Consider the following 22,668-nt stretch of genomic DNA (forward strand, 5'->3'; position numbering starts at 1 on the left):
AAGGAAAAAGAATCTTAGAACATGTTTTGTTTTAATCATCTTTTATTATTATTTTGTGGTAGTTTTTAGTTTTTGTAGGTATCAGGAGAAAAGATATGGAAGAGAGGTGAATTCTAGGATGAAAGGTATAACAGTAGACTCTTCTGTTTTAATTCAACTAAATTCTTTTGTTTGTGGTTTCAAAAGGAGTTAAAGTGGGTCAGAATTTGTCATTGAATGTTTCTACCATTTGAAAACTAATGAAACTCATTAAGCCTAAATTTTATATTCTACCATTCTATTAAAGGTAAGTGTCCTTCCTGTTGTCTCATCTATAATAATAAAAGCATAATAGGCAAATTGACTGAATGGCCAAACATCCATCCGGATGACCACGCTATGACACCCACTGGTGCCAGGCCAGCCAAGGCAGGTGCAATGCGATTAGTTGGGGGCCCCGCCATTGCCCCATGATTGCCCTGCAGAGGGAGGCCCAGGCCACTGGCCGGCGGGGTGATCAATCAGGGGGCTCCACAATTGCCCCAAAGAGGGAGGCCCAGGCCACCGACCGCTGGGCTGTGGCGGGTGGGCAGGGCCTCCCTCTGTGGGACGCAATTGATCCCCCCAAAGAGGGAGGCCCAGGCTACCTGACTGGCGATGCTGCTGCAGGTGGGTGGGGCCTCCCTCTGCGGGGCAATGGATCGCAGGGCTCTAGACTGTGAGAAGGAGCAGGCCGGGCTGAGGGACAACCCCCCCCCCCCCTACAGTGTACAAATTTCACGCACTGGGCCTCTCGTTTATTTTATAAGAAGCTGAGATTTTGGTAGAGGTAGATATTAATTCCTAGTCTTTTAGTCTGTGAGTCACACAGGGACATTGAATGGTTTTCTTAGAACTGCATTTGAGTCAGTATAAAGTTAGGGTTATAAATGTTGAATGTACTTTATTTTGTGTATTTATAGGAACCAGACAGTAAGATTTAAAAAGTGAATTTGTGCCTGGAAATAGCTAGATAATATGGAAGATGAGGATTATTTAATTAAAAAAATTTCTACTTGAGAAGTTAAGAGAGATACAGGGAGAGAGTGAGGAGAATGTAAGTCTTGTTGAAACATAACTCAAAGGCATATAGTTTGCTAGTCCATGAGAAAAACCAGTAACAGATTGATTTAATTTATCAAAGGAGAAAGGAGTGGGGAGAAGAAAAAAAGGCATATTTAGGAATAGTGAATTTTTTTTTCCTTTCTTTGGCTAAGCTGCTGATTAGCTGGCAGCAAGTGAAGAGAACAATTAGGATATTCTACCCTTAGGCAGCTGGATGGGTCATCAAAGAAAACAGTTTTAGTTGTTTATGACTCTCCAGAAGACCTTGAGTGTTTAACTGTGACTTACACCTGTGTCTTTGTATTTTGTCTACCACTATCCTCTTTAGCATTTCCATGCCAGATTTGCATCAGAATTTCTCACTTGCTTTAATTATGATCATGTTTCTGTGATTTCTTTTGTAATTTTTGTATTCTTTGGTGTGTTAGATGGCCTTTCCAAAAAGTTAATGCTATATCTTCCTGGGGTATGGTTGGCCATTTAAATTCCTTTAACATTGTGTGCATGTAATTTGTTAAATTCTTAGATCAGAAAGTCTCAGTCTGTTTGAGACTCTATGGGAAATGTGAGCTATGCAGTGGATTTCTCTGATGAGTTCTCCAGTAAGCCAACAAAATGTATTTATCCGAAGCAATTTATACTCTTTTACCTTACTGTTGCTTTGAAATTCAGGTCATGAATTTGGAATATTTTGTAAATTGTCTTTTCTATAGTTAGATTTACTGTTATGTGCTTTATCATTCATGAAGAATGGGAATAATGATAAATTCTGTTTTCTTACAGTCAAAGGAGATTGGTTTGTTAGATGTAGATGTATATGGCCCATCGATTCCAAAGATGATGAATCTGAAAGGAAATCCAGAATTATCACAGAGTAAGTAAAAAGAGATAAATAGTATGGTAATAGTTACACTTTTATTTATATTTAGTACCTGCTGTGTACTAAATTAAAGTCAGGCATTTTACTATGTACTATGTACACTCAAGTGTAGTATAGTAATTCTGAAATCAGATATGGAGCTAGGCTGCCTGGGTTTGAATTCCACCTCTGTCACTTACTGTGTAGATTTGAAGGTTTGGGTGAATTGTTTTTTGTGTTTTTTTTTTTTTTGATGGGTTTTGTTTTCTTTCTTTTTTAAAATTTTTTTTATTATAAGTCTTTTCCATAACATTTCTAAGGCAAACATTTTTTCCCCCTTTACTGATTAAGATATTACAAATGTGTCCTTATCCCCCCAATGTCCCCCATACCCCCAATCCTGCCCTCACCCTCAGCCCTTGTTGTCCACATCCATCGCTTATGCTTATATGCATGCATACAAGTCCTTTGGTTGATCTCTCCCCCTCACTCCCACCCTCCCCTACCTTCCCTCTGAGTTTTAAGCATCTGATCAATGCTTCTTTGTCTCTACATCTGTTTTTGTTCATCGGTTTATGTTGTTCATTATAATCCACAAATGATTGAGAGCATGTGATATTTATCTTTCTCTGACTGGCTTATTTCACTTAGCATAATGCTCTCCAGTTCCATCCATGCTGTTGCAAATGGTAGGAGTTCCTTCCTTTTTACAGTAGCGTAGTATTCCATTGTGTAGATGTACCACAGTTTTCTAATCCACTCATCTGCTGATGGACACTTAGGCTGATTCCAAATCTTAGCTATTGTAAATTGTGCTGCTATGAACATAGGGGTGCATATATCCTTTTGGGTGAATTGTTTAGCCTCTTTGTGCCTTAACCCTTGCCTACCCTCCCATATATAAAATAGGGTTAACAATTGCTGTGAGTAATCACTCAGTTACAAAATTACTGTAAGTATAATGCATTTAACAGTATGTGGCACATAATAAGTGATCAAAAGTTAGCTCATCACTATTGTCTCTTTATATTAAACTGGAGGCCCAGGGCATGAAATTCGTGCATGGAGCGGGGATGGGGGGGAGAAGGGGGTGGTTCCCTCAACCCAGCCTGCATCCTGTCCAATCTGGGACCCCTTGGGGGATGTCTGACTGCCGGTTTCGGCCCAATCTTGGGGATCAGGGCTAAACCGGCAGTCGGATATTCCTCTCACAATCCTGGACAGCTGGCTCCTAATCGCTCACCTGCCTGCCTGCCTGGTTGCCCCTAACTGCCTCTGCATGCTGGCCTGATCGCCCCTAACTGCTCCCCCTGCTGGCCTGATTGCCCTTAACTGTTCCCCCTGCTGTCCTGGTCATCCCTTCATGCCCCATCTGCAGGCCTGGCTGCCCCTACCTGCCCTCCCCCTCCACCGGCCTGGTCGCCCCTAACTGGCCCCCCCTCCAGCCTGGTCGCCTCTTATTGCCCCTGTGCTGGCCTAGTCACCCCCAACTTTTCCCCCACCCCTGCTGGCCTGGTCGCCCCATGCAGCCTGCTGTTCAGTCATTTGGTCGTCCCTCACTAACCCCCCTGCTGGCCTGGTCATAGGCAGCCATTTTGTGAGGGCATGAGGGTTAATTTGCATATTACCTCTTTATTATATAGGCGGATGTGTGGATATATGGGAATATTTGAATAGAAAGTATCTTACCTAATAATTGACAAACATGTAAATTGACCGTACCTTCGTTACGCTAACCAGCCAATCAGGAGAGTATGTAAATTACCCCAACAAAGATGGTAGTTAATTTGCATATGTAGGCTCCAAGCGGCAGAGCGAAGCCTGATGGCCCCGGGGCCGGAGCAGTGAAGCCTGACGGCTCTGGGGCCGGCTCCAGCCGGAGCACGGCCAGAGCAGAGGCCTGGGTCCTGGGTGCCAGAGGCAAACCAGTGCCAGCAGCCAAGGGAAGGGAAGGCCTATTGCATGAATCTCTTCGTGCAACAGGCCTCTAGTATAATATATTTGTGTTAGAAGAGATGAAAATTATTTTCGCTAATCAGATTTTTATCATATTTGTCTTAAAGTGTTTTTAAAAAACCCCCACTCAAAACATTAGTCATCAGTGCCATCAATAGGACAGAGTAATTTTTTTGAGTAAATCTTTAATATTTACTATTTTGGTTATTACATTTTATCATAATGCTATCTACACTAATAAAAGAGAAAAATGGTAATTGGCGTACGGCGATACCCTTTTCATTGGCTAATCAGGGCTATATGCAAATTAACTGCCAACTAAGATTGGCAGTTAACTGCCAACTAAGATTGGCAGTTAACTGCCAACAAGATGGCGGTTAATTTGCATATGTAGGCACAATGCAGGGAGGCGAAAGGGAAAGCAGGAAGAAGCCCCCTGCCACTGACAGTGATCGGAAACCCAGGGGGGAGCTAAGAGCTGGGGGGCAGGGCAAAGGTGGCCCTGGGGCCGCCTTTGCCCTGCCCCCCAGCCATGATCGGAGAATCAGGTGCCTTTTCCGCCCTGGCCAGTGATATCAGGAAGTAGGGGTGGAGCCAGCGATGGGAGCTGGACACGGTTGAAGCTGGCAGTCCCAGGAGCTAGGGGTCCCTTGCCTGGGCCTAAAGCGGAGCCCAAGATCGCGGGGCCGCTGCAGCTGCAGGTCCCCGCTGCCCGAGCTGGATGCCTCAGCCGGCAACCGCGGGGAGCTGGGGGTCCCCTGCCCAGGCCTGACACCTCTGCCGGAGGCCTCAGGCCTGGTCAAGGGGCCGATCCAGTGATTGGTGATCGGAGGGTGATGAGGGTCAACTCCTCTGGCCGAGGCATCAGGCCTGGGCGGGGGGCTGAGCCGGGGATTGGGGGGATATGATGGTCCCCTTGCCCAGGCCTGAAGCCTGGGTCAGAGGCGTCAGGCTTGGGCGGGGGGTGGAGCAAGCGATCAGAGGGAGATGGGGGTCCCCTGCCCAGGCATGATTCCTGGGCCAGCGGCCTCAGGCCTGGGCGGGGGCCAGAGCCAGTGATCGGGGGGAGATGGGGGTCCCCTGTCCAAGCCTGACACCTCTGGCGGAGGCGTCAGGCCTGGGCAAGGGGCCGATCAGGTGATCAGAGGGTGATGGGGGTCTACGCCTCTGGCTGAGGCATCAGGCCTGGGCAAGGGGCAGAGCCAGCAATCGGAGGGGTCTGGGGGCTGGGGGCAGAACCAGTGATGGGGGAAATGAGGGTCCCCTGCCCAGGCCTGACGCCTCTGTCAGAGGCGTCAGGCCTGGGCAAGGGGCCGATCCTGCGATTGGAGGGTGATGGGGGTCAACGCCTGAGGGCTCCCAGTATGTGAGAGGGGGCAGGTTGGGCTGAGGGACACTCCCCCCCCCCCCACACCCTGTGCACGAATTTCGTGCACCGGGCCCCTAGTCAAATATAAAGCTTTAAGAACAAGAAATGCTATAATCAAAAATGAAAAATTGGAATAACTAATAATTTTTCTTGAAAAATGGTTTTAAGTGAAATTAGTTTATTAAAATTTATTTCTAATTATAATGAATATAAAATTGAATACCTTTTTTGTTTCTTTTATTGGGCTTTTTATTTTCCATGGATCTAGAACAAAATTACTATATTTACTAAAGAGTATTTCCATGTGTTTTTTTTCCTCCTCATTCAAAGTTATAGACATTGTCTACTATTCAAGATGCTTTTGTTTGAATTTTAGTTGTTGGAGTCAATTACAATGTTAAATTATGGATAATTATAAGACAATAAGGATTCTTCTTTTTTTAAAATTTATTCTTTATTGATTAAAGTATTCCATATGTCTTCTTTTTCTCCCATTGACCTCTCCCCAACCACTCCCCCCCCCTCCCCCCCCAGCACATGTCCTCACCTCCCTAGTGTCTGTATTTATTGGTTATGCTTATCTGCATGCATACAAGTCCTTTGGTTGATCTCTGACCCCCCACCCCCTACCCATCTTCCCCTGCCTTCCCTCTGAGGTTTGATGGTCTGTTAGATGCTTTTCTGTCTCTATTTTTGTTCATCAGTTTATGTTGTTCATTATATTCTACAAATGAGTGAGATCATGTGATATTTATCTTTCTCCTGGCTTATTTTGCTGAGCATAATGCTCTCTATGTCCATCCATGCTGTTGTGAACTGTAAGAGTTCCTTTTTTACCACAGTGTAGTATTCTACTACGCTGTGGTACAGCGTAGATGTACCACAGTTTTTCAATTCATTCACCTGCTGATGGGCACTTAGGCTGTTTCCAAATCTTAGCTATTATAAATTGTGTTGCTATGAACATAGGGGTGCATATATCCATTCTGATTTTTGGGATATATTCCTAAAAGTGGGATTACTGGGTCAAATGGGAGTTCCATTTTTAATTTTTTTGAGGAAACTCAAAAATATGTCTGATATTTTGCTGCCTGTGGATTCCTCTAAGATTTTTATGGTTTCCTGTCTTATGTTTAAGCCCTTTATCCATTTTGAGTTTATTTTTGTGTATGGTGTAAGTTGGTGGTCTAGTTTCATTTTTTTTGTATGTATCTGTTCAATTTTCCCAACACCATGTATTGAAGAGACTGTCTTGACTACATTGTATGCTGTTGCCTCCTTTGTCAAATATTAATTGAGCATAATAGCTTGGGTTGATTTCTGAGTTCTCTGTTCTGTTCCATTGGTCAATATGTCTGTTTTTGCTAGTATCAGGCAGTTTTGAGAACAGTGGCTTTGTAATATAGCTTGATATCTGGTATTGAGATCTCTCCTACTTTGTTCTTCTTTCTCAGGATTCCTGCGGCTATTCAGGGTCTTTTTTTATTCCATATGAATTTTGGGGGAGTTTGTTTTAGGTCTGTGAAATATGCCGTAGGTATTTTAATGGGGATTGCATTGAATCTGTAGATTGCTTTGGGTAGAGTAAGGATTCTTCTTCACATTTTAAAGGAAACTTGAAGATCTAGTGATTACAAAATTGACCCTAGCAGTTGTATATTATAAGACCCACTTAGTTGTTTTCTTGTTTCATGAACATATATATTTACTAAAGCTAAGCTATTCTAGTTTCTTTGTTCTTTGTCCTTTTAGTGGAATTCATACTTAGTTTGAAAATATGTGACATAAGCCAAGATGTCAAACTTTTCCAAAGAAATAGTAATGAATTTGCATACCTTAAGTGATAGACTCATTATGTCTGTTTCTTGATTAAAGTAATGTGAAAACTGGTACATACAGCACATGAGTGATGGCAAAATGGAGCCCTTGGTGTCAGTCTTTTCTTAAGTATTAAGTTCAGTCTCTGCCAACATAAGTACTTGAAGTGAGCTTTAATTTCTCTCTTTCTGTTTTACTGAAGCTGTAATCTTAAATTTGATGTTTGCAAATTGGCTGCCATTACATAAGCTTTCTGGTATAGATGAGCTACTGGAAATCTGAAAAGCTTAAAAAGAATACTTTGTGTGTTGACAAGCTGATTTTAAGTCCCCCAAGAAACAAACTGAACTATTAAGGCATTCAATTAAAGCAAGGGTGGGAAATCTTTTTTCTGCCAAGGGTCATTTGGATATTTATAACATCATTCGCAGGCCATACACAATTATCAACTTAAAAATTAGCCTTCTATATTTGGTCAAACATTTAATTAACTCACCCCTAATGCCTTGGCAGAGTCAGACCAAATGATTTCACGGGCCTTATATGACCTGTGGGCCAGACATTCCTCACTCCTGACTTAAAGGAATGTGGATTCTTTTATTCTAAGTTTTAAATTTTTATTTATTTCAGAGAGGAAGTGAGAAGGAAAGAGAAAGAGAAAGAGAGAGAGAGAGAGAGAGAGAGAGAGAGAGAGAGAGAGAGAGAGAGAGAGAGAAACATCAATGATGAGAGAGAGTCATTGATCTGCTGCCCCCTGCATGCCTCACACCAGGGATCAAGCCGCCCTTACTGGGAATCGGACTGAGGCCTCCTAGTTCATAGGTCGATGCTCAACCACTGAGTTATGCCAGCTGGGCAATTTGTATATGTTTTTATACAAAATTATGGGGATGGAAAATCTAGCCAGTTTGTAGAAAGCATATTATACAAAAACCTCAACAGGTTGACATCATAATGACTGCAAATGACCAGTTGCTTTGGGAAATCAATGGAGATTAGAATAAAATCCATGTGCAGTTGGGAAAACTATCATCTAAGCAAGAATGTAACTTTAAAAAAAAGAACAAAAGAACGAATACCATTACTTGTCTTTTTTAACTTTCCGAATAACATGATATTCAAATTTCATATTATAGTATGGGCAAATTATAGCCCCAGAAATTATTGAGTGGAAAGGTTTTCAACTGAAATTGCAAGTGAATAAGTGGTAATTACACAAAAAGATGTGTTGCTGCATTTCACTAATGTAAATATTCTTTTTTGTGACCATGTTAAGGATTTTTACTAAGCTTTCCAAAATGATTTTTATCAGTAGAAATAGCTGCTTTCTTTCCCAGTTTTGTGATGATAAATCATTTTAACAAGAATACTTGTGAATTCATTACTACTTTGTTTTACTAAAGAATGTCTTTTAATGTACTTACCTAATAAAGTGGGGAAATTTTAAGGCCTGAGGAGAAAGGTTACTAAAATTGAAATGTCAAGTAATTTTATTGAAGACTAGAGGCCCAATGCACAAAATTCGTGCAAGAGTAGGCCTTCCTTCCCCGGCTGCTGGCACCGGCTTCCCTCTGGCACCCGGGACCTGGGCTTCCCTTGCGCAGCCCCAGCTTCCTCTGGAAGGACGCCTGGTCTAATTAGCATATTATGCTTTTATTATTATAGATGACATTGAACTTATTAATGATTAAATGTGAGACTTTTTTTGAGTAGGACCCATTTATTTTTTCTGTTGTTGGGGGATAGAAAATTTGAACTCATGACAATATTCTGCTCTATCTGTCTTAAGGCATTAAGCATTTTTCATGTTTAGGAATTGTGTGTGGGCTTATGAGACAGAGAAATTGTGGAAAATCAGCTTGGGCAATTGACCTTTAGTAATAGCACTCAGCTCCAGTAAGAACTGCAAAGAAGCAACTAAGATTTCTTAAAAGTAATTTAAATGCATAAAGAATGATAGTGAACTCTACTTATTTCTGAAGTCATCTTGCTGTTTTTTTTTCCCCCCCAGGGATTAGAATTAGGGGTGTTACTGAAGTTGTTGAGATGTATGATTAAATTTTAATGCAGTTGAACTCTCAAAGCTTCTCATTTATAATTTGCTTCTTCTTGTCATTGTCCTGTGGACCCTTGGGTTTCATCTGATGCTACAGTTCCTCTGATTATCTCTGGGAAAGGTTCTTGGATGAATTCCATAATCGTGTTACAGGAATGACTTCTTTGCTGCTTTCCTGAATTACTTTTATAACCGCTTTTATACCTAGAACATTAAGACAGGTGATATTCCTAATATACTGATGGGTTGAAGGAATCTCAGAAAGTTGTTTTGGTTTGCTCGGGCTTTAGGTGCTTTTATCTTTGAAATACCTCAGAGATAAGGTCTATGTTCTGTGAAGAGTCCCATCACCCTCATTTATCAAAACAAAAGTCTGTCCATCTCTCTACTTGGTTCATTGTTTCTTGCATAGGTCATTGAATAGACCTAAACTCAATAACTCTTAGTGCGGTAAAACCCTTTTCCTTTGACAGTCCTGAGCTGAAGAATAGCCAGCTGTTTTTTGGAGTTTTACTTGCACTGCTGCAAACCATCCTTAGCCAGGGACTGCAGCAATTGAAATCATTGAAGGATGCCTTATTTAATCACTGAACAACTAAATGCATCTTAGTAGCTACTCTCTGTTAATTTTGGTTTTCTTTAACAGGATGGCATCAAATAGTGTTGACTAGGTATATCTGTATATATGTCAGGCCATTGTGTTTATGATTAGCATCTGCCACAAGACAAGATTGATATTCTCCTATACCTCTTTCACATTTGACTATGTCAGAGGGCTAGCCTTCAGATGTGTAGATTAGTAGTATAGCACATTTGTAATGGGTCCATCTGTTAAGGCTATTTGTACTTCACATTTTTCTTTTACAGTCTCTAGCGGCAGCCCCTGGTTAAAAAATCAAGTAATCATACTTTTCCCCCTTCTTATTTCCTAAACTTTTGATGATTTTCAGTGTTTTTCAAAATTATCAACACATTTTCAGTATCTTCTCTCAGATGAGAAAAATAAAAGAACTTACTGTTGTTAGATAGTGGGAGGATTAGCTTGTAATTATATTTGTAATGCTCTGTTTTTATTTATGTGCCCTGCAAAAGTTTTGCTTTTTAGAATATACCTCATTGTTGATTCATAGTTACTTTAATAAATTCACTAGGTACTTTAGAAACCTTTTGAGGCAGCAAAACATATGCTGCCTTAAAAAAAAAAAAAGTTTAACAGAAAGTAAGCCATTTAAAAAGGAAAGTAGTTTGGTGAAAGCAATGTGTCAAATGAGTTTTGAGAATGGAAGTGGGGAATATTCATCTATGAATTAGGAACCCTATAGGAAAAGGCATGATGCCATTAATAATGACACTACTAGTATGTATATGTATACTATGAGGCATGGAGAGTTTTGCTGATCTAGAATTGGTGAGGCTAACTAGAGAGAGGAAAATTAGACATGCTAACCCCTGGACCCCCAGAAAAAAAACAATGAAATAAGGCATCTTTTTCACTTTTTCTGGACTTCTGCTCTAGATTTTGTGTATTTGGTATGAGTCCATATAGGTGATGGATTGAAATGACATAATTTTCATCAAGATTGGATAGATTTTGTACACCCATGTTCGTAGCAGCATTGTTCACTGTAGCTATAATGTGGAAGCTACTTAAATGTCCATGAATATATGAATAGATAAGGAAATGTGGCATATACATACAATATAATATTATTCAGCTTTGAAAAGGAAATTCTGACATATCCTGCAACATGGATGAACCAAGAGGACATTTTGCTAAGTGAAATAAGCTAGTCACAACAAGAGAAATACTGTATAATTCCTCTTATATGAAGTACTTAGAGTAGTTAGCTTCACAGACACAGAAAATAGAATGGTGCTTGATGGGAACTGGGAGGAGGGAGAAATGGGGAATTATTGTTTAATTGGTGTGGAGTTTCAGTTTTACAAAATGAAAAAAGTTACAGAGGTGGATGGTGGTGATAGTTGGATACCATTTTGAACGTATTTAATACCTCCGAGTTATACATTTAAAAATAATTAAGATGGTAAATTTTGTTTGTATATCTTACCACAATGAAAAATATTTGGGGGAAAAAAGGATTGGATAAATTTGCTCTAGAAATTTTACTAGTACCGGACATAACAATACAGGGTTTCTTCAGTATTGTCTATGGTATTGACCCAGTGAATCAACTGTTCTTTAAAAGAGCAATCATTACCAAACTGAGAGAAAATAGAATAGTGGTGTTTCACTGGGAGACGTAGTAAGCTTAGCTATAAGCCTTCTCTAATTTTCAGTTTGGAAACTTTACTAACCTACAAATTGTTACGAATTATATCCTCAAATTATATTTCCATATCATGATAAGTGATATAACTTGTTATTTAAAATTTATAATGTTATTCCTACCAGTATTATTATTTGTAACATTACCAGTGTTATAAAGCTCTGTATGATTGATCTGGTCTTCTCCTTCTATTTAATTCTAACCGCCTAAATTCCAACAAGTTTGCCTTGTTGCTCAGTGAACACCAGTGGACTCTGTTTCTCAAAAAATGCCAAAAATGACAGCTCTGTGCTGTCTTGGGATCTTCACATATTTTATTCTCTCTGTTTGAAATGTCTTCCACCTCTACTGTCTTCCACCCCTTCCCCACAACTAATTTATACTCATCAGGTCTTAGTTTTAATGTTTCTTTTTCCATGACACCTCTTCTGACTCCTTATTGCAATTATAAGGATAGAGTTTTTGAGTTATAAGTTGTATTTTTTCTATCTCCCCTATTAAACAATACAGTATCCACAGAGCAGAGGCTATCTTACTTGATTTGTCTTGCTAATGCTTGGTATGTAGTGGATATGCAGTAAACCTAGTGGAATAATGAATAAGCTTCCTGCTAAGTTTCTTTTACGTTAGATGCTTACTTTATTTTCTGCTTTGGATATATGAGTAACTTAATTTGCAAACATAATATACACATTTTTATGAATAATAAAGTTTTAAGACATCTCAGCAGTTAATTATTGTGATATATCTGAGTGGCTGTCTTATACTTCTTTTTTCATTTTTTACTTTTTTCCATTTTTTAGGAAAAAAAGAAAACCTTTATATAGCTAGTGATTTGACTTTTGAGAATTATCCTATATAATAAAAGCCTAATATGCAAATTGTCTCCTTGGGCGGTTGTTCAATTGGGAGACCGGGAGTTCGACCACTCAGCATGACGTGTGCTGACCACCAGGGGGCGGCATGAAACATGGTGGGCGTCAGTGACGTGGTGCTGGCAGTGGGCGGCAGTGGAGGCACGGCCAGCCCCGATGGGCCCCGACGGGAGCATGACTGTGGCAGTATGGTAGAGCAGGTGAACTGGCAGCACCAGGCCAAGGTGGGTGTGGGCGCGCCCCCGATTGCCCTGCTGATTGCCCTGCAGACAGCGACCAGTGATGGCGGGGGGAGGGCCCGCCGCCCAGCTCCCAGGTGCTGAGGGAGCCCGGCAGGGGTCAGGCCCTGATTGATCACCCCGCAGATCGGATGGGAGAGCAGATGAGGGGGTGGCACCAGGCCGAGGCAGGGTGCCAGGTGGGACTGTGGGGCTGTGAGCCTGGGAGCGTGAGCTGGGACCTGATCTCCACAGCCCACCACGAGGTACCCCACCCATGCACGAATTCGTGAACCAGGTCTCTAGTGTTACATAAAGTGAAATGATTGCTTACATTTCAATATGATGGGACTGTGCTAGTCTCGCTTCATATTGTAGCTTTGAAATGTTGAGCATTTCTCTGCTTCCTTATAACAGGTAGAGTCTTGTAGGGTCTGAATCTGAGCCATGGTGGAAAATACAGCTCTGGGACTATCAACAACCTGGACAAATAGAAGAATTAGTAGCTCAGCATACTCATCATTCTTTCCTTAGGCCATTCTCATTGCCAAGCTAAAATAGTACATGGATACTAATAGGAAGATCTTATTTGAAACCATTTATTCTGGAAATTGGTATTTGTAATGGGTTCGGAGAAGTAGTTTGTGAGGAAGCAGTGGCAGTAGGGTTTTGATTTTAGTCTGCTGTCTCTGAGGTCTTTCAATTAAGGAAAAGAAAGCAGAAACAGCAGCTTGCATTTTAATGGGCTTTGGGACTTCCCTTGCAATATACAGACCACATACTTTTTTGAAGTGGTAGAATGTCTTCAGCTGGATTTCTGAGAAAGCAGTGCTCTTCGCTCTACTAATTAGTGTATTAGGGAGTGCAGAACTGGACTGAGGAAGGAGAAATGGAAGGAGAGCCAGTATGAGAATGTGTTGTCAAGCTGTCTGTGCTAAATGTGACAGATTGCTTGACTGCATGGGTCTAGATAAACTCAATCTCAGGACAGCCTATCTGGGAGAAAAGGGGAAGGCTTATCCACTGGACAAAGGCTCACCTCAGGAAGTATTAACTCCAAGTTCTGTATGAGTGATTACTGGCAGAGTCCTATGGAGTCTGGTGGCGTCCGTAGTTTGGCGTCAATATGAAAGTTTTGGGGTGGGAGGCAAGAAGCACATAGCATATAGGCCTGAAGTGAGGCATGGCCAGGTAGCTCTTCTGTGACATTGGGCAGAGCTTATATGGAGCTGGTTGTCGCAGTGGTGGCTGAAATAAGAGAGGAGTGAGGCTCCTGATACATGGACATGGAAAGCTGAGCATCAAAGTCTAGATCTAAAAATTTGGCTTCCTTATGATTGAGGTTTATGGGGATCATGTAATGCTGGTCAGTTTTAAGAATGGGACTCTAATATAAGGTCTAAGTTTTAACTGATAGTTATCCTATATAATAATCCTATATAATAAAAGGGTAATATGCTAATTGACCCTCACACTGTTGCAAAGATGGTGGCGCCCACAGCCAATAAGGAGGGACTATGCTAATTGACTGCTCTACCCTCTAAGATGGCAGCACCCATAGCCAATAAGGAGGGAATATGCAAATTGCCTGCCCCACACTCAAAGATCGCGGCGCCCACAGCCACAAGATGGCAGTGCCTAGTTCCCTCAGCCCCACCGGGGCAGCAGGTGCTCCGTGTGCCTGCCTCTGGAGTCCCCCAGTCCCCTCAGCCCCCGAGCCACCCAGGGGCGGCCCAAAGTGCAGGCAAGCCTCAGATGGCCAGTCACTATGAGGCTCACTGACCACCTCTTGGTCCCTTCCCCCTGGCCAGCAGGCTCCAATCGCCCAATGGCAAATGGGGAACCAGGGTGGGGGGCAGGGCCAGGGAACGGGCGGAATGGCCGACCTCTTGGTTCCTCCCTCTAGCCGGCAGGCTCCGATTGCCTGATGGCGAACAGGGAACTGGGGGTGGATGGCGAGGCCAGCTGCGGGCAGCTGGGGAAGATGGCCCTGACCACAGGCCAGGCCTAGGGACCCGAACCCATGCACTAATTTGTGCGTCGGTCCTCTAGTATAAGATAAAGACAGATCCATCTGTAAGCCACTTTATTTCAAACAAGTAACTGCATAATTTGATACTGAGTATTGAACACTTGACCCAGAAGCCTGACAATAAGCAAGAATGTTCTTATTGTCAGATTTGGGCAAGAATAGTAACTAAAAATTGAGATATGTCTTAGTTATCAGGAGGACCGGAATCCAGTTTGGATATACTAATAGGCGCCATGGTCATTGGAAAAACATTTGGGGCTCGTAAAAAATAAATGTTTATCACAGATTCTGTGGCTGATAAAGGACACACACACACACACACACACACACACATTCAAGTAAAGCATCTTTAAAAAAATTTCTCTGCTTGCAACTTAACTAGCTAATACAGGTTTAACAAAAAAAAGGTTGCTGTTAAATGATGCATTAAAAATTTTTTTTTAATTGATTTCAGAGAGGAAGGGAGAGGGAGAGTGAGATAGAAATATCAATGATGAGAGAGGATTATTGATTGGCTGCCTCCTGCACAACACCTCCTGGGGATATCCTACTAGGGATAGAGCCCAAACCCAGGCATGTGCCCTTGACTGGAATTAAACCCAGGACCTTTCAGTCCACAGGTCGATGCTCTATCCACAGAGCCAAACCGGCTAGGGCTAAATGATGCCTTCTTAAATCTTGTTTTAAAATTAGTAGTTGTATCAAAAGTGAAATGTTGAAGGAGATATTATTTCCATTTATTTAGCAAATATTAAGTATCTTTTATGTAGTTAGTAGACTTAAGAAATACTTGGTTCTTGGCTATCAGATCAAGGAAGATTTTTTTTCCCCTCACTAAACTTTATTTTAATGGGTCTCAGAATTCTGTGACAGATTTTTGGTCTAGTTGTCTCCATTAACAAGTATTAATTTAAAAATAATAACTTAAAAACTGACACACACAAAAAACCCAAAGGATTCACAAAACATCCTCCTTTCCAGATTCTGAAGGTTTTCTGCTGCAATGTAATCATTAACTTGTCTTTTACTATTAAAGTTACATGGCTGATTGAGACAAACAGTTCTGAGACCGCTCTTCCACTCTGATTCAGACTGGGATGGCAGGTACAGGGGATAATATTCACTTATTCTCCTGAACTTTCTGGGCAGACTGGGTGACTGCCAGCTCCACCTGCCTTCTTGACCACTTTTTTGATGACACCCACAGCAGCTGTTGGTCTCATGTCAGGAACAACAAAACAGCCCAGGAGAGGATAGAGAAGCTCTCAACACACATTGGCTTGCCATAAACCCTATCAACAATGGAAGCATCACAAGATTTTAAAAACTTTGGGTTATCTTGCAGCTTTTTCTCAGGATGACAATTTTTTCCTTCAGCTTAGCAAATTTGCAAGCAGTTATGAGTTGGGTGACAATACAGCACAGGTACACATCCAGCACTGATTTGGCCTGGATGGTTCAATATAATCACCTGAGCTATGAAGCCAGAGCTTCCATTGGTGAGTCATTTTTTTCTTCTTTTTTTCATTGGTGGGTCATTTTTGCTGTCAGCAGCCACATTGCCACAACAAACATCTTAGACATGTTCTTGACATTGAAGCCATATTGTCCCCAAGAAGAGCTTCACTCAGAGCTTCATGGTGCATTTCAACAGACTCAAATGAGATTTGATCTCTGCTCTTGGGAGCTTATAGTAAGAACACCAGTTGATGATCATAAGCATAAATAAATTCTGTAATAGAAGTATAAGTGTGGTTCTTCGTGAACCCAGAGATGTTGACTCTAATCCTACTGGGAGCTTGGAGAAGGCTTCTTGGAGGAGGTGATTTTTGAGCCAAGTTTTGAAAAATGATGAGCCAGGAGTTTGTTGTAAGAAGGGGATTAAACATGAAGAGGACAGTCTAGGCAGAGGGAATATCATGTGTTGAAAGCTTGCAGAATGCTAGTGGTTTGGCATGGCAGAACTGAAGAGTCTGTGTGGATGAGTTACAAGAGTAAGAGTAGGGCCAGGAAGGTAGGTGAGTGTCCTGTCATAAATGCCATCTTGTGCTTGTTTGGGGAGCTGAAGTGTAATTCAAAGGCTATGAGAAACTGTCATGGAATTTAGGGAGGGGAGTGGTGACACTATAAGTTTTGCGTTCTTGAAAGATCACTTTGGCAAATTGTGGAGGAAAGGTAATAGAACCAGATGGGAAGTAGGGCCAGTTAGGATGCTGCTACAGTGATCCAGGTGAGATGTGTTAAGGCCTGCTTTAAGTCTGTGGCAATTAGAAATGCAGGCTAAGGGACTAATTGAGAGATATTAAAGATATTGAATGAATAGGGTTTAATAATGCATTGAATATGAATGGGGAAAAAGGTCTCTAGGATGGCTCCTGGATTTCTGGATTGAGTGACTGTGTAGATAGTTGTGTCATTCATCAAGATGGATCAGATAGGAAAAATTTTAAGGAAAACAGTGATGAGCTAAAGTTTATGTTGAATTTGATGTCCAGAGAGTTAGTCAAGAGTTACTTGGAATGTATCGAGAATTCAGGAGAGCGCTATGGGCTAAAGATACAGATTTGGGAGTTAGCAGTATATGTATAGGTGATAGTGAAGTTCATTTAGATCAGTGATACTCAACTAGGATTGATATTGCCTCCAGGAGATAGTAGGTAATGACTAGAGACATTTTTGATTGTCACACTGGGGTATCTACTGGGTAGACACCAGGGATGCTGCTAAATATCTTACAACGCACAAGACATCCCTCTACAACAAATTATTATCTGGTCCAAAATATCAGTTCTGAGGCTGAGAAATCCTGTTTTAGATCATGTAACACAAATGAATGTCAAAGGGAGTCAGATTTAGGACTGAGGATGGAGTTTGGAAAATAACCTAAGATGATCAGATAAAGAGTGAGAAGGGGTGACCAGAGAAGTAGAAAGAAGACAAGAAAAAAATTGTATCCTGGAAGCCACGAGGGAGATTTAGGGGAAAGTGGTCAACATTTTCAAAGTGGCTAAATAAGATAAGAATTGAAAATTGTATTTTAGATTTAACAATATGTCCAGGTTTTCAATTTATGAAACTATTCTTTTGAAGACACTATATACAACGTGTGTTATGCTTCTTGAAGAAATATGTTTTATAAAGTATATTATATCTGGCCTTTGAGAAATCAGTCATTTGGGAATCATTTATTGAGCATGTCTATAGTGGTACTGTGCTATGCTACAGGATGAAAAGATGGGTAAGATGTAAACTCTACTCTTGAGGAGCTCACATTCCAGTGGAAGAGATGGAAAATCTCAGCACAGTAAGTACCATGGGAAGGTATGAACAAAGGACCATGGCAATTGAGGATTTTCTAATCTTTCTGTGATGTAATCCAACCAACCCTAGACCCTGATAAGGCTTCCAACCACAGGGCACAAGAAAGAGCAGGGGTTTTGGGCATATTAAAAAAAAAATTAATGAAAAGATTATGCTTATCTATTTTGATGTTAAAAATGGACACATTGTCATGAACAAAATATATATGTGGGATGTTTTATTTATAAAACACAATATAACCTATCACTTTCTACTACCTCCACCCCAAAATAGCCCTTTACCTTTCTTTAGAATGTGCCTGAGGCTTGTCTCATCCCTGTAAACCTCCTCTTTTCTCTCTATCCACCTTGGCTTTGTAATCCCAGGCAGAGACTGGAAATTGTAGTTGTAACTGAGGGCTGTGGAGAGTAGGGAGTTGTTTGGAGAATCTCAGTCTGTCCTAGAGCTGGATTTTCTTCTTTTTATCCCTTTCCTCCAAAACAAACCACACTCATCCACCATAAACCTAGGCTTGATCAGAAGTAAAGTGACACTTTTTCCCACAAATTTGAATGTTTTCAGGGTTCCTAATTTATTTTCTGTCTCTTTTTAAAATTTAAAATTTATTTATTTATTTGTGTTTAAATGTGGTTATATTATTATTATTTTTTAAAAAAAATCCTCACCCAAGGACATGCTTAGAGAGAGAGAAAGTGGGAGAGAGAGAGAGAGAGAGAGAGAGAGAGAGAGAGAGAGAGAGAGAGAAAGATTGGTTTGTCTTGCATATGTGTCCTAAGCAGAGATAAACCCTGCAACCCAAGTATGTGCCCTGACCAGGAATCGAATGGGCAAACTTTTGGTGCACAGGACAATACTCAACTAAGTGAGCCACTCCAGTTGGGCGAGGATTCCTAATTTAGATGATAAATCTGCTTATTCTACTCATCTTCAACCTCTTCTGAGTGTTTCTCTTTTTAGCATGATATAGTATAGTCATTCTCCAACTTTTTGGTCTCTGAAGCCTTTTCTGCTCTTAAATATTATTGAGGGTCCTAAACAGCTGCTGTCAGTGTAGGTTATATTTTCCAATATTTACCAAATTAAAACTGAAAAATTAAAAAAATTATTTATTAATTTATTAAAAGTAATAACAAACTCATGAACTTGTTAATATAAATAACACTTTAATGAGTAGTAACTATTTTCTGAAGTAAAAAATTAGTAAAAAGAGTGGCATTGTTTTACATTTTTTGTAAGTCATTTTAATGTCTGGGTTAATAGAAAACTTAGATTTTCATCTCTACTTTTGCATTCAGTCTGTTGCAATATTTTGTTTTGGCTGAATATATAAGGAAAATACAGCCTCACACAGATATATAGTTGAAAAAAGGGAAGGGTATTTTTTTTTCTTTTTTTTAAAAATGTGGAATGCTTCACAAATTTGCATGTCATCCTTGCGCAGGGACCATGCTAATCTTCTCTGTATTGTTCCAATTTTAGTATATGTGCTGCAGAAGCGAGCACAGGAAGGGTATTTTTTATAGCCATTTCAAATAAGTGTTGATTTTCTTCTTTGATACTACACCAAAATTTGACAGATGGTAGTTTCTTAAAGAATACTTGCAGCATATAACCTCAGACCATAACAGTGAACTTTTCACAGTCTGTTATATTAATCTTTGGTAATCTTTGGTCTAACTTAGACTTTGAATTGGATTTTTTTAACAGTATGCATTGGACATTTAGAAAATATTATTTCATTGATTTCTGCTGATCTTCCAAATACTTACACACTTCATTATATAATAAAAATTCATTTGTTAATACTATATTATTGCTGATCTTATCAGACAATTATTTAAATACTAGAGTCCAGGTGCATGAAAATTCATGCACTGAAGGGGGAGTCCATCAGCCCGGCCTGCCCCATCTCACAGTCTGGGAGCCCTCAGGGGAGGGAGGGGGACCCTGCAATCAGGGGAAGGTGATGCCCATCACACCTCTGTTGCTGCCACTGCCGGCAGCACAAGCCTCGGCTGGCCCTGGTTACCTGCGCCTCGGGTGGCCGTAGGCAGTTGGGCAGCTGACAACTGATGCTTGCCTGCACCTTGGGCCAGCCCTGGGTGGTTGGGCAGCCACCATCTGAGGCTTGCCTGCACCTCGGGCTGGCCCTGGGTGGCTGGGGGGCTGAGGGACTGGGGGACTCCGGAGGCAGGCACGCAGAGCCTGGCCTTGCCGTGCACCTGCCCTGGTGGGGCTGATGGGACTGGTTGCCACCATCTTGTGGGTGTGGGTGCCACCATATTTGAGGGCATGGCAGTCACTTAACATATTCCCTCCTTATTGGCTGTGGGCGCTGCCATCTTTGAGGGCAGGGCAGTCAATTAGCATATTCCCTCCTTATTGGCTGTGGGCGCCGCCATCATTGCGACAGCATGAGGGTCAATTAGCATATTCCATCTTTATTAGATACGATTGGGAAGCTGTCAAACTGATGGTGGCCAGATATAGGTGTTCCAAAAATTTTAATTTTACATGAAAGCTTTAATTTTGTCATAGGCAACAAATATTGTCAATTGTGTTATTTGTAGTGGACATGCTTATTTCATTTTTATGCTACATACCCAAATCTGAAGAGCCTTCATTTGTCTATCAGTTTGTCTTTCAAGTAAAAATGGTATTTCATGGAAAATACATCTAGTTTAACTCACAACTCAATCACGCAAGTGCTTCCCCTTGAAATGGCCATTATAACTCAGTGTGCAGTAGGGTGCAGTATGCATGTCCCCTTTTTGTCACACAATGTAAAAAAGACATATACTCAAGGGTCAAGACTTAATAAATTAAATAAATTTTACTACTTCATCCAGGACATTCTTCAGTGAAACTGGTGTTTATTTCTACTATAGTGCATGGTGGGTAAGAATATAATGACCACTAACTAGTACAGTTTGGTGCCACTGCCTTCATTTGTGCTCAGGTGCCAGCAGTTTTACCTACCATTGTTTTTGGGCTTGCATAAGTATAAAAGTCAACCCAGTGAAAAGCCAAATAAGATCTTAGTATTTTTTAATGAAAATAGTGTTACCCTCTTGGATCATTGGAAAGGTTCTTGGGGATCTCCAGAGGACTAGAGACTGGACTTGGAGAACTGCTGGTTTCATGGAAAGTTCTTTAACCAGAAGTCAGAAGTTTTGGTTTCTAGTTTAATAATGCTTATTATGAATTTCAAGAAATTATTGAGTTCACTTTTTCCTTCCTTTTTTATTTATTTTTATTTTTAAAAAAATATATTTTATTGATTTTTTACAGAGAGGAAGGGAGAGGAATAGGGAGTTAGAAACATCCATGAGAGAGAAACATTGATCAGCTGCCTCCTGCACACCCCCTACTGGGGATGTGCTCACAACCAAGGTACATGCCCTTGACCAGAATCGAACCTGGGACCCTTCAGTCTGCAGGCCAACGCTCTATCCACTGAGCCAAACCGGTTAGGGCTCCTTCCTTTTTTAAAGTGATGTGGAAGTGAGTGCTTTACAAATAAACTAGAGGCCCGGTGCATGAAATTTGTGCACGGGTGGGTCCCCTCAGTCCAGCCTGCATCCTCTCCAATCCAGGATCCCTGGACCACTGGCTCCTAACTGCTTGCCTGCCTGCCTGACTGATCGCCTCTAACTGCCACCCCTGCTGGCCTGGTCACCCCCAACTGCCCCCCATGCTGGCCTGGTTGCCCCAAACTGCCCCCCTGCTGGCCTGGTTGCCCCACGCAGCCTGCTGCTCGGTTGTTTGGTTGCCCTTCACTGACCCCCCTGCCATCCTGGTTGCCCTATGCAGCCTGTTCGGTTGTCTGTTTGGTTGCGATGGTCACTTAGGCTTTTATATATATAGATAGTTTGTATCTAAAGTCTGGAAATATTATTTTAGCTGTGGCACCTTGTAAACAAGGCTTGTCAAGATTCAAAGTAGATATTTTTCTCTTTATTTCCTTTACTGTACTTGACATTAAGGTGCCTGGAGTTGAAAATCTGTTTTTGGAAAACTTCTAAATAATTTTTCCAAAGTATATACTTGAATATGGTAATCATTAACACAGATACTGCAGTCATGTTGGAACATAGACTAAAAAATATAAAAGTTGTCCTCAGGCTTCTTGGATTCTGATTAACACACTTAGAAATAGCAGTATGATGCATTTTATGCTATCACCTAATTGGTTTAAGTGATATCTAATTAGGAGCAAGAGAGGGCATGATTGAGAGCTGGGGAATTAGAGAATAGCTCCATGAATTTGATAGAAACTCAATGGACCTTAATAGAAATGGGGAAATGCTGTGTGCCACAGTGCAAAGAACATATACTCCTCAGTTAAGCATTTCCCTTCTCAAACAAGTAGCTATTCCCAGTTTCTCTCTTTTCTTTCTGTGGTTGAGAACATAGTTTACCTGCACTTCTTTTCTGTGGACCACTCTGAGTCCTGTGATTTGTTCTGCTATTAAGACAGTGTGATGAGGTGGAAAGATCTTGGGCTTTGGACTCAGACTGACCCAACCCCAAATTCTGATGGCACCATTGACTGCTGTGTTTTTGTGGTCAAGTTCCAGAACTTTGAAGGCAGTATGAAAAATAAGTGAGATAAAGTTAAATGTTCTCAATAAATTTTCCCCCCATTATTACAAGCAGTCAGTAGCAACAGAGAACACATTAATTAATAGCATGCTGTAATGAATTTATGTTAGAATGGAAGAGCAAAAGGTATTACAAGGAGCGCAGGAAGGTAGAGTGGTTACCATGGGATTTAGAGCCTGAGAGACTTG

The 22,668-nt window shown here is 41.1% G+C and overlaps 1 protein-coding gene and 1 non-coding gene across 4 annotated transcripts in view; one reads left to right on the forward strand and one right to left on the reverse strand.

The window, feature by feature from the left end:
- Positions 1-22,668, forward strand: part of NUBPL (NUBP iron-sulfur cluster assembly factor, mitochondrial) — a 241,121-nt gene that overhangs the window by 51,381 nt on the left and 167,072 nt on the right. For all 3 annotated transcript variants that reach the window (XR_009454504.1, XM_059710159.1, XM_059710171.1), the window contains one exon: positions 1,867-1,957. Coding sequence is in view for 2 of the 3 variants with exons in the window: in XM_059710159.1 (XP_059566142.1) it covers positions 1,867-1,957 (91 nt within the window). In the remaining variant the exon portion in view is untranslated. The remainder of the gene's footprint in view (positions 1-1,866; positions 1,958-22,668) is intronic.
- Positions 19,272-19,378, reverse strand: LOC132223491 (U6 spliceosomal RNA). Its single transcript, XR_009450482.1, has one exon. It is a non-coding gene; the product is annotated as a U6 spliceosomal RNA (small nuclear RNA).

This window comes from Myotis daubentonii, chromosome 1 (genome assembly GCF_963259705.1).
Source record: "Myotis daubentonii chromosome 1, mMyoDau2.1, whole genome shotgun sequence".
NCBI lineage: Eukaryota > Metazoa > Chordata > Mammalia > Chiroptera > Vespertilionidae > Myotis > Myotis daubentonii.